Source organism: Molothrus aeneus, chromosome 2, assembly GCF_037042795.1.
Source record: "Molothrus aeneus isolate 106 chromosome 2, BPBGC_Maene_1.0, whole genome shotgun sequence".
In the NCBI taxonomy this organism is placed as follows: Eukaryota; Metazoa; Chordata; class Aves; order Passeriformes; family Icteridae; genus Molothrus; species Molothrus aeneus.
In genome coordinates, this window is record NC_089647.1 from 74,222,479 (window position 1) to 74,237,000 (window position 14,522).

Below are 14,522 nucleotides of genomic sequence, written 5' to 3' on the forward strand. Positions count from 1 at the left end.
CATTACAGGAGGAAGATTGCCCATAACTGAACATCTGCTGCATCGGCATTGCTAACTGCACAGGTCTCTAGAAATACCAGACTGCAGGCCAAGTAATACAGTGTGGCTCATGTCCACACCACTTAGGACTTTCTTTGAGAGCAGGATGACCATATCCTTTTCATGTACTGCTTGGCTGTGTGTGCACTCTTGATTTTACATGATATTTTTTAAATGCATTTTTTTAGTCTGCAATAATAGGAAGGCTGCACTGCGCCTACCAAAATAAACCCAAGGTACTTTGCTATATGCCATGGGGTGTCAGAAGGATAAAGGAAATAGGAAGCTTTAAGGAGCAATATTGAAAGAGTATGGACCACTCTGTTTTTTCAGAGTGGTCCCTGTAATAAGCCTGTCTACAGAACCACACAAGCATTCTTAGAAAGAACTAATAGGAGTGATCTACAACAAATCTGGGAGTAAGGTATTAATTGTATGTCTAGTGCTAAATATGCATAAATAAAAGGAGATACATACACATTTATGTCATGTGACTACTAAATCAACATTAAACTAAGTGACATCAAAAAGAAATGGAACATGACATCCAATTTGCAGAGGCATATTTTTCATTGTTTGTACAGATTGTATTTTTTTTTTAAGAGTTCATTACTTTTAGCAGAAATTTATTCTACAATATAGATTGCATTCATGCAGTGGAAGTTAGATGAATACATAATAAAAAAACATTTTATCTACTTGCAAGAAAATAATCTCTGGATGAGTAAACCTCTGGAGTAAACAGAATTTGATCTAATTTTCTACAGTGGGAATTCAAATACAGCTCTTCCAAGATGACAATATGGAAGTTATAAGTAAATTTGTAACTGAGATAACCAAGATGTACATGTGAAATAGCAAAACTAATGATGATTGGTATAATAGAGTGGATTGATGAGGTTGTCACCATCAGCTCCCTCAATATAAAATAGAGAGAGGCACTTTTTTGGCATGATTCATGCCCACATAAATATTTTTTCATGATTCATTTTCCCATAAACATCTGAAATGTGTCAGATGAATCACAGCTTAAACATCCCATAAGTTTCTACTGTTGAGAAAAAGAGAATATGGCATTTAGCTGAGGTGGTAGCTGAGATGAATCACTACCCTGTATACTTATGTGACAGGTGTGATAAACAGATGTGATCTTTATCTGCCGTCTTGAGGATTTTGAGTTTGGCATTGTCATTATTTAGTGAATATCAGCTGCTTTCATCAGTATTGACATGCATGAATTCAAAGATACATATGAACTGGACAATATAAAATTGAAAGCTCTATAATGAACCTTTACTTTGTATTACAGAGGTGAAATGTGTTTTAATAGATGATATCACGATTTATCACTCTGGGGCATAAATCAGATTCTGATGGAGATCCATTGAAAAAAGGAGGAAAGGGCAAAATGTTCCCACATGTCCTGTCAGGATCCCCTAGAAACAGTTAGCTTTGTTCAAGCCCATCTATCACCCATGTTGATCAGTCTGTTATCAGGTAAAGGACCCCTGTGTACAGCTAGGGAGCAGCACTTGTAAGATGTAAGCATGTTCACATTCTGAAGTGCCCTAGTACTTGTCTTTGGAGTTCTAGATGTAGCAAAAGACTGAAAAGGGTGAATGTTTTATTTTTTGTTAAACAGAAAAGGAGGAAACTAGAGCATTTTAAACTTCTTAGCCTAATTTCAATTATTGGGAATGAAAAGGTGAATTATTTAGAAGCTAAAAACAAGAACATACCAAACAATAACAATGAAGCTGTATTTACTGGTAACAAGTTGGGTTAAACTTATCCAATTTCCCTGTTGAGAAATGGATCCAAAATGTGGATATGTGAAAAGCACAGGTGTTAAGTCAACTGGCTTTCCTAAGTCTCTTTATGATCTTCAACGTGGCATTCACATAAGTAATTTGGGAATGATCTTGATTAAATTACCACTAAACAGACGCTAAAGATTTTGTAAATGTTCATTTGATTGGTTAGCAAGTGTTCACAGTTAGACTAGAAAAAGGCACTTCAGATGTGGTGCCTGTGTCTGTACCTGCCTTATTAGGCAGGTACAGACACAGTTTTCATCCCTGTGTTGAATGGTGAAGTAATCAGTGTGCTCTCAATGAGGGAAGGCAGCAAGAGCTCTTTCATAGGGTGGAAAATAGAGCTAGTATTCAAAATGGGGATGTATGTGGATTCTGCACTGAGGCAGGAATAAGATTGAGTTGAAGGCTGAAGAAGGACTGGTTCAGCAACTGTTCTGTTGAAATAATGTATAAAGCTTAGTGTTTCCCACAGTAAACATGACTTAGAGAAACCATGCAATTCTGAAGTAGTTTAGCAAAACATTTTTATAGCAGCTAGTCAGGCAGAGCTGAATTTGGAACTCCTAAACATCCAGCATGTCCACTTAAACACATAATTTGGGCAATTTAGACTTCCTTTTGCTAGTATTTAGAATTAAGTTCAGCTACATAGGGGCAGAATGTGCCCCCCTTATGACTGAAAGAAGATTGATCCTTTTAATGAAAAGAAGAGGAAAGATATTTAACATTTTTCAGGAGTAAGATTCATCTCCCAGTTTCTGTGATCTAATCACCCTCCTTTCCCTGTATAAATAGAGGAGAAAAGCAGTGTGATTCATCGTATTTCCATGTAGCTGGTGGCTGAGATGTGGACAAATCTGCTTTGGAGATGTATTTGGTCTTTAGAGATGTCTGCTGTCATTTGCAGAGGATCTAATCTGAAATAACTAAGAGGAGGAAGAAAATAATTTGTTCCCATTGGTAAAAGCAAATGAGAGTATGGTGAAATACTGGAAAGATTTTCTTGTAGGTTGTGGCTTCTCTGTTAATGTGCGTATTTTAAGGATAGTTTAGATGAAGATGTTAAAATATAAGGTCATAAATCAAGTTGAACCTGCCCTGGGTTTAATGGATGGATTAGAACACATCTTAAGTGCCTTCTAGCCTCGTGTTTCTACATGGTTTCATTCTTTAGTGATAGATCTTCCAGTCCTATGTAATCTAGGATACATAACTGTAAAGGGAATGGGGAGGTAATGATCCACTTTTGAGTGATGCCAGAAATGCATAACCTTTGTCACATTGCACAATGGGGCAAATCACATGATGGGGTAGAAATTACTGTGGGCTTGTAGTTTGGAAAAGACACGTATTTCCATCAGCTAATATCTCCAGCTTCTTCCTGGAAAGCATTACATGCCTTGAGAATGTGTGAGTCAGCAGTGCTTGCAGGACAGGGCTTAGCAGAGCATCTGCAAACAGTGTTGGGGTGAAAGCAGGTAAAGCTCTACTGTGAAAGTAGATAATGCACTGACTATACTCATAATCTTTCTGAAATGAAACTAGCATCATTTAAAAAGGCAAATTATCTTTTGTGTATTTGAAAGGAACTTGGTGAAGTCTAAAGAGCATTAAGATAAAAATTTTAAGAGAATAATTTAATTATATTCAGCTCATACTCAACTCATATTTATGCAATTACACAGTAAGAAATTGATATGCATTTAAATCTAACATCGGTTTTTCTCTGGTCCATTGAATGAGCTCTGACTGAATATTTATTAATAGTCATAAAAAGGCATAATGCAAAACAAAACCAGAAAATAATAGGTGGGATAATAATCTCATTAAAAATGTGTAAGTGTATTAGTATTTAAAAACAGGATTTAAAAATTTTCAGAGGAGTCTGCTTCTTGAAAACGTGTGTAGATTATTGGAAGAAATCTGGACTAAATGAAGAAATCTAGGGTTTGACTTCTTCCCTGTTGCCATGAGGTCAGAGAGCTGGACTGAGAAATCAGATGGGAGATCCTTTGTTCTGCTGCTTCAGCAGAGGGAAGGCTTGGAGATTCATGGCCTGCAGGGGACAGAAGGGGTCTCAGTGGGACCTAAACGATTCCTCTGTTCTTTCATTCTAAGTGCCAAAGCTATTAGCAACTCTGGACCATTTAACATGTATTATTTTATCCTTATTTTCTAAAGAATGAGTCATTAGTTGGTGTAGAAATCAATTGTATTAAAATCAGGATTCATAGTGGATAAGGAAGGATGAATTGAAGTAGAGTGAACTGTTCCAATCCATACCAATACTTGATTTTAAGATGTTATCATCAAAAGCAGCTACACAGAATATTCCATACATTTGTCATTTTAGAAGCAATTACTCTTTCCTGGGATTTCCCTAGAGTACAAGTATCTTCTGAATTTCACTATCTTAGATAAACTGTGTGTGCTTTCCTAGCCAGTTTAGAGAACTGGAGTTTTATATTTTTCACAGGGGCTATTTTCTGCTTCTATTTGTGAAAGAGAACATTTGGCTGCCTGGTTATCCACTTCATTTGAGTCTCGTCAAGTGAGAAATGCTCCATTTACTTACCTGTCTGAAACTTGGAAGTGCATACTTCATTCTTTTTTATAGCATGTGCCAAAATAGGTACTGGAATACATGGCATAGACCAAAATTCCTTTTGTATCACCTGTGTTAAGCAGAATTTTGCACATATCACTAATCATGAACAGTGATAAGGTCACTAATCACCAATATACCAGAGCTATACATAGGGACATACAATATCCAATATTTACAGAGGAATACAGAACTAACTTCAGTGCAGTATAGATGCAGTCATAAAATTCATTGTTCCTGCTTCTTCCATGAAAAACATGGATGTTTGTTTAAGAAATTAAGACTTAAGGATGTTTTTTTCATATTTTTTTCCTACTCGGTAAATTTGAAGTTAGGCAAAGTGAATTGAAAGATAATAAATCCATCTAATCCCTTACCAAGCTCACTTGAGGATCTTTGAAATCTATTACATGTAGTCATATGTCAAGTAAACAGTCTCCTTAAATTCCTTTGACTTACAGGTCTGATAATTTTTGGTGTTGAATTCCTCTGACTGTCAGATGCAGGAATTCACCAAATCTCAATCAACACTTAAAAAATCAGTGATACAAAATGAATATATTTACTTGTTTGATGTGCGAGAAATGTTGATCCATAGTGTTGCATGTGCTAGAACCTGATTAACATTTCACTTTAATTTGTATAACGCCCCCCCCCCCACCTTACTGAAGATGAGTGAGTATTGTCACCATAAAACAGGGAAAATTGAAAAAATAAATAGAAAGTCAGGTTTTAAACTTTTAAACAGAAAGACAAAAGCTTCATCTGATGTGAGTCATCATCGTAGCTTTATGGAAATCTTCATGAGGTTGTTCTTTCTTTTCAAGTGCAATTTCTCTGTGATTCCCAAATAATTAATTCCTATAAAGGTAACATGTATAGACATAATGCTCCAGCAGCTCCCTGGAACCAACCATATATTTCATTCTAAGGACAGCAGATTACAGGTGTGAAGAGGGAAAAAAGATTTGCATAAATACATAAGAAGTTTGTCATTTATCTACTATTAAGACCACTTTATAGAAGCTTGATCATCTAAGCTCTTTATTTGTATAAATTGCAGTACTGAATTATGTTTAAGGACACTTCCCTTAATGCCTGTTCCCTGCAAAAATCTTAGGGCTTCATTGTCACATCCCTTTATAGTAAAAGTGAGAGGAACAAGCACTTCCAGTGAGCACTTCATCTCAGTCTAAAGTAGTCAGAAAGATGAATCATACCTTAGAAGTGCTTCTTAACTCACACATATATATAGTTTGGAAATTATGTGAAATGAATTTATCCTTCTAATCTGTTAATTTTGTAGCCCTCCTATCTCAACATCATCCTGGTATAAATCCTGAATAATACCATTTTCATACATCTGAGATGACTTGCTGTCCTTATTTATTATGGCAGAAGTGTAAAAATGGTTATCTTAAATCAGTATCAATTTAATGTCCTTTTGCAAGCCATGCACAGCAGTTAATGCCAAAATATTTTCAAACAATGTTGTTATAAGATATCAGTTTTAAAGCTCTGATTCCCTGGAGTGCCCTCCTTGCAACTCTGAGCATATTTTGTTCCACGGCAGTAAGCAATCTATTCAGAATTTAGAAATATTTCCTCTGGAAAAGTATTGCCTTGAGAGCAATGCAAAATCACAGAGAACATAAGCAGAATTCAAGAGGAATAAAAAATGGTTTGGTCGAGCTCTGTTAATTGCTAGTTTTTTCTTCTCCTGGCACCATAGAAAATGATCTGCTCATGTTGCTTCCAAAATGACAAGATGAATGGTTCCATAGTCATCACTATTAAAAGGATAACACCAGACTGAAAAGAAAAGGAAAGAACAGTTTTGAGAGAAAAGTGGAATCATTGCTTATAACTAGATAAGATGATAACCTTGCATTATTCATTTTTTCTTTCATTCGCATGACAGACATTTAATATTAAAATATGATCTATCGAGGTAAGATTATATACTTTACATTCCAGTATAACTTAGGAGTATGTTAAATAACAAATTCAAAGGCTAGATATTTTAAAATCAACAGCAGCAAGTTTCACTGAAAAGTTCAAAAATAATCTTCTGAATCAATTGTGATGATTTCCATTAAGTCATAAAAAATTAATATAACTCCAAAGAACTGGATAAAAAATAAATTTATTCCAACATTTTATTGAAAAACAAAATAACAACAAAAACCAAAACAATAAATGAAACCAACAAACCCCCCAAAACAAAACCAAACAAAACCCTCAATGAAAACAAACAATCAAAAACCTACCAAAAACCACCAAGCAAATTACAAGATTTGGATCATCATGTCAAATCACTGGAACTTGACTTTTTCCATTGTAGGGTTGTTTCTCAAATGCATACCTGAGAAGATGGAGAAGGAAAGGAAAACACACCTAAATTTGTTGATTTAGAAAGCAAATTCTACATAGCAAAATAGCTTGTGTCAGGTTTAGTCAGGAAAAATTAACACTGCATGATGATATTGGGTTGATTATAAAACAAGACTGAGAAGTACACTTACCAATTCAGACTAGTGAAAAGATGTAGCATGAAAATGAGTGAAATTCATCTTACCTGGCTTTGAACATTTCTCTACATTGGATGTGTTGATTAACTTGGGAATGAGTTTCTTATGAGTCCTCGCAATTTCTTTGGGGGGAAAAAAGAAGAACACACCTTACATATGGACTTGAGACAATTTTCTATTTCATTTCAACGTAGCCTGAATTATGTATGATTGCTGATTCCTATTAATATTCCAACTAAAGCTGTCCTATGCCAACTTCCTTGTGTCCTGATGCTGAGATAAAAGCCCCAACACAAGCCCAAAGAAAATAATACAGTATGACTAAACCAAACTTCAAATCACAGGATATGTAGGAAACTCCTTGAGTGTATGAATAATATGCCACTGAACACAGAAAAACTTAGGCAATGGTCAACCAATTCTAATTCAAGTTTGTTGAGTGTTTGTATTTTTCTCAAAGACAGCTAAATTAAATTCAAGACCAAACAAGACCTGGCAAACTCTAAAGTCTGTTATGAGTACTTTGAGCTAGAAAAGCCTGAGATGCATTGCTATCCTTTGGCAGCACAAAGTTGGTTATGCTACAGGTTTCATCTGTTATACCTGTTTTCTTGCTGACTTCATTGGTGAGTCTGCAGTCTATGAAATGGATTAATTTGAAATTTATGTTAATGAGGAGCATTTTCAGTGAGTCCCAAATCTATTTGACTGTCACTTACCCTATTGATCTCTCTCCCATATAACCTTCACAGGCAATACAGGCAATGCCCTAATGAGTTCATTTTTCATAATTCATTTATATGTCTTGAAGACATGGTTCTTCCAGCTAATTTTTCTGATATGGTAAATGATTCAGGGATTTTGCATTATATCTGTGACTTGCTAATAGGAATAACTACGCTGAATTTCCCACCTATCCATAGTTCTCTGTTTGATGCATTAAAAAAAAAAAAGATAGAATGAATGTAATGCTGTGTAGATTAATTTCTTCTCTGCTATTTTTTTTTCATAACTTTTGAATGCCTTTTGCTTACCTGGCTGTAACTTGTACCTGAGACATTCGTTGTGACTCTAGAAGGACAATGCATGCAAAGTACATTTGATTGTACTATAAATCTTTAGAAAAGGGAGTATGATGCTTCTGGTTTATTTGTGCTCCCCATAAACAGAAGGAAAATCTACAAGATCACCAAACATCAATGGCAGCTGGCAATATTTTCCCACAGATTTTTTTCAAATCATAATAAATTTATAACATTGCTATGTTTTCCGGGTTTGCTTGGATTTAGTTATTGATTCCTGTACATTATAGGCTGGCCCTTCAGCTAGTCCAGGCTCATCAATTTTGGATCTCCTCTGGACTGTGAAAGGCAGTCTTGTAAATACAATGTCGTAAATCAAGGATGGATTTTAACCTGTCTGGTTATAATTTATTGAGTTCTATATGTTAGCCTAAATGTGAATTAATTTATAATATGTAATTTAGTCTGGTGAATTATTGCCAAATTATAAGACTTCACAACTTGTTGGACCACTACTAATACTGGATTTTTAATTTATTAGACTGTGTCTGCATTAAGTACCTTATGTGCTTCAAAAGGTAGTGCTCAGCATTTAGAACCATGCATTTTCTCATTTAGCAGATTTACCGAACATCTGTGTAAAGAAAGGGTAAAATTTTAAAAATGTAATTGTTTTACAACAGCATGATTCCATAGAAATGTACTTCAAATTAATTTTCTAAGGTATGTATAGTATAAAGACCCTTTGCCAAAAACTATTACGGATGAGAATTGCAGGGCTGATTTAAACTCTAATCCAAATTCTATTTCATTCTGTGCAGTATTTCTGTTAAATTTGATTAATGTCCAGGAATAAAAAACTGGACTCATTCTCTTTGTTCTAGTAAACAAGTCATGTGTATACTTCTGATTTTTATTTTAAACTTGTTTATCCACTGGCCTAATTGAAACCTTGGAACTTCTTTGCAGTTTAGAACTACCCATGGCTCTAAGGAACTGAAAGGCTAAAGGAAGAGAGCAAATCCTTTAAAGCAATGACCTGATAGTTATTTTTACATCACTTTGTAATCACTTTGTTAAACACACTATTATAAAAAAATAATGTATATATGTACAGGTATGAAGTATCAGCTGAAAAAATGCTATACATAAAACAAACAAGTTCTCATCTACAAATTTCCTAACCTCGTGTTCCAGGAAGAGAAATACTACTGTTCTTAAAAAAAATGAATTGGTTAAAATATTGACAACCCTGAAATTTGATTTAGGAATGTACAAACAATCATTTTAATTGTCACCAAAGAAAAATAAAATTGACATGTCATCTGTGTAAAAACTAGACATTATTAATAGTAGGATTGCACAAACTATCTATAGGATATTGTATAGCAGTTAATATGAAGATCTCATAAATTATGGAGATAAGAGACACTGACCCTGAAGATTAAAAATCATTTGATAACAATAGAAAGAGCTTGTCTAGCTCATCTTAGTTATACTTAAAATGTATTTTATATGTATTACATTTATACTGATGGAAAACTCATCACTTCTTCTATGTTGCTGAGTAATAAATGCTGGTTATGTTAGTCTCAGCCCATAGATTTAAAAGATAAACACATTGCTACAGTTTGCAGTATTGAACCAGTATAACTTGACTTGTCACTGAAGTTTCAGAATGTGCTGTAAACGGACACAGATTGCTATCATAAGGTATTCACAGGAAAAATTCAATATTGAAAGTAAACATAGGTGTGATTTGCTGTATGTCAGCAAATTTGCTGAGAGCAAAACAAATCTCTGAAATAGCCATGATTATAAAGTCAAAAATGTACCAGTAGAGAAGAAAAATTAACAAATTCTGTAAGAAATAATAAAATGACAATTAAAAAACGATACAAATTTGTAAACACAAGTGGCCAGTATCATCACATTCTATTTAAAAAGGCAGAAATAGTAAATTATGTAGTTAAGTGTTATACGCATTCATCTGGGGGTTGCTGAGGCACCAGAAATATAGTTCAGTATTGAAGATTTGTTATTGTTTAGACCACATTGTAAAATCTATTGATTGTCCACATGAAGCATGATTTATTCTTTCAACTAGTATTTGTGCACTTTGTAATAGGGTACTGCAGCTGTGGATAGTAACAGACATTTAGATCACAGACTTTATGTTTTCCATCTAGGAAAAGTAATAATAAAAAAGCTTTAATATTCTTCACATTTTATTATTTTAAGCCATCTAAACCAAGAATCAATTTTAGTTCATTTTTTTGGTCTTTGCTCTTCTGGGCTGCTCCAGGATTTTGTATGAAGGGTTGTCAAGTCTGTGATAACTAGTTACCTAGAATTTAATTCAGTGGTCTCAGCACAGCCATGTAGTACCATTTTAAATGCAGAATGTTTATAATAAAGAGCCTACAGATATGACATAAGACCTGCAGAACACAAATGCCCTTTCAGACAGGCAAATAAAAATGGCATCTACCATTGAAAATGCTATCAAACACTCTTAGGCCACTAAATAAAATTTCTATAGTAGGCCTGCTTGTTCTTTGCATTCCTTATTTCCCCCAGTAAAAATGAGATATATTACAGTTAGATATTTAATGATTTAGGGCTGTAATTTAATTTCCCATATACCCATGCCTCCATGGGAGCTGGGTGTCCAAACTGCCTGTACAGCTGGTGGAGATCTCATCCTCAGTTCAGATGCCTTAAAGTGGGCATCTTGATTGATTTCATCTGCCCTGTCTGATTTGTTACGCCTCATTGTCTGCTCCAGAAGGAAATGAGTCTCCTGTGGTTCAGGGATGAGGTGTGAGGGGCTGGTGGAGGTGTTGGGAGCTGCAGAGGTACTCAGCTGGCACTTCTGCATCTTAGCTCACAGGATAAACCCAAGAGGCTTTTCTGTGTTGGATAGGTCTCCATTGATGGGAACATAGCTTCATGAAGGATACTGACTTTAGGAGTATGACTTTGAAACAAATTAATCTCTTTGATTTTTGACATTAAGAATTTGGTGTCTATGAATGGTTATAGTGAAATTCACTTAAGGAGAAGTTCATATATGTATGTGACATAGCAATAAAAAAAACCCAAAAAACCACATAAGTGAGATGCACTTTCTGACTCTTTACTGTGAGCTGTCAACACTTTTTTCTTACTTGTGTGAATGCTAGAAGAATAGAAAAGAGAACAGCAAATTCAATTTGAGTGGCATGAAATACGAAACTAAGACTTACAGATAGCAAAGGAATGATTGTGATTTAGAAGCATCTTTCTTTTTTTTTATTGGAGAAAAGAGAGACTGAATACAAAGTATATGTGATCTTTTCACAAAGCATACAGTTTCAAACTCTCTGCAGCCAGCAAGAATCCTTTCTGAACTGACCTGAACTGAACAAACATTTTATCATAATATAAGGGACTTATGCATAGGTATTTATAAAATATGTGGTAGCCAGTCTTGTCTTTTTTACATTTATTCTGTTTTTTCTACTATACCTTTCAGTCAGTGGCTAACCAGCAGACTTCAGATTGCTTCAGAAATCACTTGACATGGTTTCACACTATTTGATTCTGCCTGTATTTAACACCACTGTTTATACAATATTAACTACTTCATGCTTTTCCTTACTTTATTTTTGCAGTCTTATTTAAGAATTAATGTGAAAAAAGAATTACATGAAAACTTGTAAAACTTGAAATAAAAGTTGCTGAGTTGTAGCCATTCAGTGTATAAAATGGGTTAGTATTTGTAATATATCTTTCTGTGTTTCTATTCTCAGCTCTAAGCCAAGTTTCTTTTTGATCCATATATTGCATCATTGCCTTCCCTAAAGAGCAACCTTCTCAGGCAGATCTAGGGAATTCCTCAATGTAAACACTTTTTCTGTTTTGAAAGCTGATGTTTTTTCTTACCTGCAAATCATAGATCAAGTCAAAAGAGAATATTTTTCTAGTATACTTAACTGCTTTATTAAACACTACTCAATGTATTTAAGGGTTACCACCTAAAGTTTGAAATGCAAGTTGGTCCATTCAGGCTTTATTTATTATCCAGTTTTTGAGGCTCAGCAAGGGATTATCCATCAGTTCCTGAGGAAAGCAGTTCTTTCCAATTGCCAGACCAAACAGCACTGTTTAAAATAATGTTCTTATGTGTGTTTGGAACATCTGCTTCCCCTGGAAGACACAAAATAAAAACTGATCTTTAAGAGTTATTAAGTTTTAATAGAATTGAACAGTTGTTTATATTTTTTAATGTTAATTTTGCCCATCCATTTAGGATGGTAAGAGGAATGACTTTTAGTTACTGAGAGCATTCAGCTGTTTCTTGCAAGTTGCAGAATGAGTCGTGAGATGAGAGCTCATGTGTTTATATGCATAGACAGATACAATAGGACTTTGCTGTATTTTGTAACTTAATAACACAGCTTACAATTACTTCCTGTTATATTTTTTTTAGGTTGTGTTTAATGTAACCTGCAAAGAAAATATGGATTATTAATTGTGTTGTAACATTACTTGTAAGGTGCTTCCCTATATAGAATAGACAGTTGTCGTAGTTTGTGAGAAGTTTGTCTCCTCAAAAATTCTAACACAAAAATTAATTTGGGGTATATGTAAGTTATCCTAATATAATTGTTTTATGTTCTTACTCTAATTTATTTTTTTTTAAACCTTAAAAATAATGATTGATTGATTTATTGCAGAAATCTTTGAAGTGCTCATCAGACTGGCTGAGAATTACACAAGCACACTTTTCTGCAATGCGTATAGAAGCATGGCTCCTGAGGCTGCTGTGCACGTGCAGGAGTTTTTCACAGATGTTGGGCTCTTCCTATTTGGCACAGATGCCAGCACAGAGGAATTTGTGAATAGATTTTTTGACACCCTGTTTCCAATAGTCTACAACCATGTGATTAACCCTGGTCTGACTGACATTTCCCTGGAGTACGCGGAGTGCCTCCGAGCGGCGAGAAGAGACATCAGGCCCTTTGGCAACATTCCCAAAAAGGCCATAGGACAGATGGGAAGATCACTCTTACCCAGCCGGGCTTTCTTGCAGGCTCTGAACTTGGGGGTTGAAGTGATCAATACGACAGACCACCTGCCCTTCTCCAGAGAGTGCAGCAGGGCTTTGCTGAGAATGCAGTACTGCCCCCACTGCCAGGGGCTGACGCTGAGCAAGCCCTGCTTGGGCTATTGCCTCAACATCATCCGGGGCTGCCTGGCCGACCTAGCAGAAGTTGATCTCCACTGGCAGGGGTATATCCAGGCCCTGGAGGAGCTCTTGGGAGCCCTGAGTGGAGTACACAGCATCGAGCACGTGCTGCTTAGCTTCCATTCCCTTGTCCACGACGCTCTGGTACAGGCTCGGATCAACGGGCCAGAGGTATCTGAGCAGGTAAGACGCTGGTTTTATCCACACTCAGGGCAAACATGAAAAGAGGAAAGGTATCACTGATAGCTGTTATTTGTTTGGCCATTTTTATGGTGAGGTACACATTTGTATCTGAGTTCAGCTTATTTGACTAAGCAGTTTCTGGGAGCACAAAAGATACTTTTCATGAACACGAGAAAATTGTTTAATTATTATCTTATATGCACATTATGATAAATGTAAACAATCCTTATTTTAGATATCCCTGGCCTGCCTTAAAGAACCTATGACTTTGCATATATTATTTCCATAATCTTGGAAATTGGAATATTTCAGACGAAGCAGCACAGTTCATTTGGAACATGAAATAAGTCCTATCTTACAATTAAGAGAAAAAAAAAACTGTGTGAGAGCTCTGTTAGCTGTGAATGTGTTAAGAATTTTAGGATACTGTTATGGAAAGTGGACACTATTTAACTCCACTTCAGGGAAAAAAGCTATATATATGCTAATTTATGAGGGTAACTACTAAAATCCAAATTTTTCCTGTATTATATTTAATCCACATTTTATCTTGTATTATTACATGCAGACTTCACTGAGAGTGGCATATTCTGTGTTAAGTACTGGATTGGATAGCTTGGTTTGGGGAGATGCCTTTAGTTTTCTAGTACACCCTAAAGAGGGTGTCTGGGTGTCCCTGTGCTGTGACATCAGCTGATGTGCAGGAGCACTTCTAGGACTGCCTCAAAACTGATTAGCTGAAGTTAAAGCTGTGTCTTCTGTTCAGCAGCTGACATGACCTCTGACAATAAACAGCTTAGCCTAAATCAGAAATGGAGGTTTCTTCATTTCTTACTAAAACCCAGAGTCTGATAAAATGGGTTCTTTATCCTTCTGTAATCTGTGAATAACAGGGTTCATTTCTATAGATTTCCCACTATATCTGCTTTATACCAGCCAACTTCATGAGCTGTAATATCCTGCTGCCCAACTTCTTGAGAAAAGCTGTCATTTTTTTGTAAAAGGGTTTTTCACTAACATTTTGACTCAAAAGTGGTTCACTGATGTCTCTCTAATTCCCAAGTTATTTCAGACCTACGGTTGCCTTTTAGG

The 14,522-nt window shown here is 35.4% G+C and overlaps 1 protein-coding gene across 2 annotated transcripts in view; it reads left to right on the forward strand.

Moving 5' to 3' along the window:
• The window catches only part of GPC5 (glypican 5), a 602,713-nt gene that overhangs the window by 81,672 nt on the left and 506,519 nt on the right, over positions 1-14,522 (forward strand). For both annotated transcript variants that reach the window (XM_066545102.1, XM_066545103.1), the window contains one exon: positions 12,736-13,430. In XM_066545102.1, the coding sequence (XP_066401199.1) occupies positions 12,736-13,430 (695 nt within the window). The remainder of the gene's footprint in view (positions 1-12,735; positions 13,431-14,522) is intronic.